Source organism: Alosa alosa, chromosome 1 (assembly GCF_017589495.1).
Source record: "Alosa alosa isolate M-15738 ecotype Scorff River chromosome 1, AALO_Geno_1.1, whole genome shotgun sequence".
NCBI lineage: Eukaryota > Metazoa > Chordata > Actinopteri > Clupeiformes > Clupeidae > Alosa > Alosa alosa.
This window is the reverse complement of record NC_063189.1, coordinates 7,799,140-7,802,576: the sequence shown is the minus strand read 5'-3', so window position 1 is coordinate 7,802,576 and position 3,437 is coordinate 7,799,140. Positions and strand designations below refer to the sequence as shown.

The 3,437-nt window shown below is 45.7% G+C and overlaps 1 protein-coding gene across 1 annotated transcript; it reads right to left on the bottom strand.

The window, feature by feature from the left end:
• Window positions 1–316: 316 nt before the first annotated feature.
• On the bottom strand, window positions 317–3,155 carry agtr1a (angiotensin II receptor, type 1a). Its single transcript, XM_048255430.1, has 2 exons — window positions 2,858–3,155; window positions 317–2,032 (listed from the first exon to the last, which is right to left on the bottom strand). Exon 2 carries the CDS (start codon window positions 1,985–1,987, stop codon window positions 881–883), a length of 1,107 nt encoding a protein of 368 aa, XP_048111387.1. The 5' UTR covers window positions 1,988–2,032; window positions 2,858–3,155; the 3' UTR covers window positions 317–880.
• Between the last annotated feature and the right edge of the window lie 282 nt (window positions 3,156–3,437).

Sequence of the window (3,437 nt, the reverse complement as noted above, 5' to 3'; positions counted from 1 at the left end):
AAAACAATATGAACTCATTGTGGGGTAACATGAGCATTGTGGTTCAACCTCAAATATAATCACTTGACTGTCTGTCAACATATACAGAGTTAGTTAATCTGACAGAGCTAGGGGGTATTCCAAGTATGTGGTTTAGTGACAAACCTGGGTAAGTTAACTCAGAGTAAACGGTAAACCTCCTACAACAAGAGCCCTATGGCATTGTTTTGTTAGGAGAATGAAGCCATACAGCTCTTCTATTAGGAGATTTACCCCTTACTGAGTTAACTTACCCAGGTTTATCACTAAACCACGTACTTGGAATACCCTACTGAACTCAATGATTTTAAAAGCTCTAGGCAACATGAAACAACCCTGACAATAAATGCTTAATTTTGTTTGTTGACTCCATCTGAATTATGTTGAATTACAAAGCACAGACTTGCAGCAATATCATTCATTAATAATCAATGTCATAAATACTTTGCAGTATTGCAGAGTAAGTTGTAGTATGATGATGGAATAATTTAATTCATTTTCTTCAGCTTACTTGGTCATTTTGTCAGTTAACTTTTTCTCTTCAAAATCAAATCAAGAGAAAAGATTGTGTAATAGTTCACAATCACAGAAGGAACTTCAAGAGTATTTTTAAACATCTGAACATAAGATATTCAGACTCATCATACACAAATATTTTCAGTGCCTTGTTTTACTAGTAAAACATATCTTAAATACATAATATGCACATCTGTCTCTTTCTGCAGTCTTTAAATGTCCCTTAGTTAAAACAATCTTTTAGTGCACCAAAACAACAGTGTGAGATATTTGAAGCAACAACATTGTTTTTCAAGTGGTGGGCTCTGCTTTGGCACAGCATGGTGCTTGTTTTCCCTTCAGCCTGTTATTTCTTCTCCACGCAGTGCTCACTTCGAGACAGAGAGGATGTTTTGGCAGCTGTGAGGAGCAGGCTGTTGGAGCCGCGGTATGACAGGGTGCTCATCTTGGTGGACAGGCTGGGGTGGGACTGGGAGGACACCGGCATGGCCTGGGCGCACCTCAGCAGCCTCAGCAGGCTCCAGCGGAAGTTCTTCCCCACGAAGCCGTACAGGATGGGGTTGACGCAGGTGTTGAAGAAGGCAATACAGACGGTGAACGGCATGGCCGTGTCGATGACGTCCAGCTTGCGGCAGTCGCTGATCACTTCCAGTTGCACCAGCAGGTACAGCAGGTTGAAGACCTGGTGGGGACCCCAGCACAGGAAGAAGGCCATCACGGCCGCCGCCAGCATATGCAGCACCTCGTCGCTATGGCAACGGTTGCTCCCCTGGATGCTGACCTTCGGCCCCTGCAGCGCCCGTCCGATCAGGCAGTAGCAGGTGAGGATGACTCCGAGCGGCACGAGGAAGCCCAGGACGCCCTTCATCAGGCTGAGTGGCACCAGCAAGCGGTTGGACTCGTCGCCGCGGATGGCGCAGACGGTGATGTTGTTGCCCCGGATGTGCACGGTGCTGCGCGTGAAGGCGGTGGGGAGGCTGAGCAGCAGCGACACCGTCCACACCAGGATGCAGGTGAGCCGGGCGTAGCGCACCGTGCGGTAGCGGCGCGACTCCACCGGCCGCACGATGGCCAGGTAGCGGTCGATACTGAGCGCCGTGAGGAAGAAAACGCTGGTGTAGAGGTTGAAGAGGACCAGCGCGGCCGTGGCCTTGCACACGAAGCTGCCAAATGGCCAGTGGTAGCCCATGGCCGTGACGGTGGCCCACATGGGCAGAGTGATGAGGAACGTGAGGTCAGACACGGCCAGATTCAGCACAAATATGTTGGCCACTGTCTTCATCTTCATGTAGTAGTGGATGACCGCCACCACCATGCTGTTGCCCACGATGCCAATGACAAAGTTACAGCTGTACACGACAGGGATGAATGTAGAAATGAAGTCGTGAGTGCCTGTCATGTTGCAATCGAGTGTTAGTTCGTTTGAGTTTTCTCTCTTTGTAGAGTTCTCCATCTTGGGTGCAGACCCTTGGACCAGTAAGACTTAGGAATAGGCTTCCTGTGAGGAAGACAAATAATCATGCTGCAGATCTGAAACTACAAATGTCAGAAGACAAATATCAATCAAGGACAGATTGCACATGGAACCAATCCCATATTGCTTGCTTCAGAATCAGAAGATATTCTACTTGTCTTGCTTCAGGCTCCAGAGACTGCAAGGTTGTTTTGAAGATCAATTCATATGTTTAGCTAAAGCTTGACAGCCAAAGCTTGTTTAGAATTAAATGAGCATAGATCTCTAATATAATTCTTAGTCACTTCATGTGGTACTACATCATTCATAGTGACTCGATTGAACAGGACCAAAGCCTTTTTGAAGGATATTACTCTCAGGTCAGGTTAAAGTCTCACTGAGACTTTCCCAGACAAAGTGCACACTCAAGGCTGCAGTCACGGTAGTGCTGAGAAGAGGCGGATATTGGTGCAGTCGCTCAGATTATTGACCTAAAACAACGAGTCTCCTCTACCATAATGATTTTAACCAAAAACCCAAGCCAGCCATATCACAACATTGACTACAACTGCCATAAATCTGCTGGACAGTTATTTCCGGAGAAACAGGTTCACTGACTTAATCTAATTAATTCATATCTGTTCTTAAAAATCAAAAGGCACATAAAGTTGTTGACTTAGTAAATAAATCACATTGTCAGATATCTGTCCAGACTTTTTCCTTGTCAATTGTTTTGAAATGAATAACACCCTAAGGAAATTACAGTTTTGAAGCAGTTGTCAGAATCCACATTCAAGTAAAACTGACAAAACATTCAAAGTCACAAAAACAGTCTCGACATTCCATCAAGAAAGCACTGGGAGTCCTTACCTTAAAAACTGTACAGAGAGACACCGTTCACAAATGCTGAATGCTGTGACAAGCAAGCCCAAATAAGCAGTATATGCACAGAGATTGTTCAGCCCAAACCAAGCAGGTACCAAACACAGACATTATTTACTTGATTCAGATTATATGTCCTCCCATTTTCTGAGTAGTTCCCACGAATCAAGTGATACCAAATTCAGTGTCAACTTTGCCTTCAGATACCCAAAATACGCCTCAAATCCCTGCTAGTATTCAGTATCAATGATGTTTGACTAATGTACTTGAACTTAACTTAACTGGTACACAGTGAAGTGCATATCTGCCAGCTCTGTTGTACAACTGCATCCTCTTGGCTACAAGCCCTCATCATACAGCTCTTATAAGCATGAGGCCCCACGGAGGGGGCTGAGGACTGAGGTGATTGGCCAAATCTACTGGGGGGGGTGGTGAGAGAGACAGAGCGATAGAAACGGAAAGCCAGGGAGCATGGGGACAGAGTGGGAGACAGAGAGAGAGAGAGAGAGCATGAGGAGAGGATATGAGGGAGAGGGAGATTGCAAACAGAGGATGAGAGAGTGAGAAA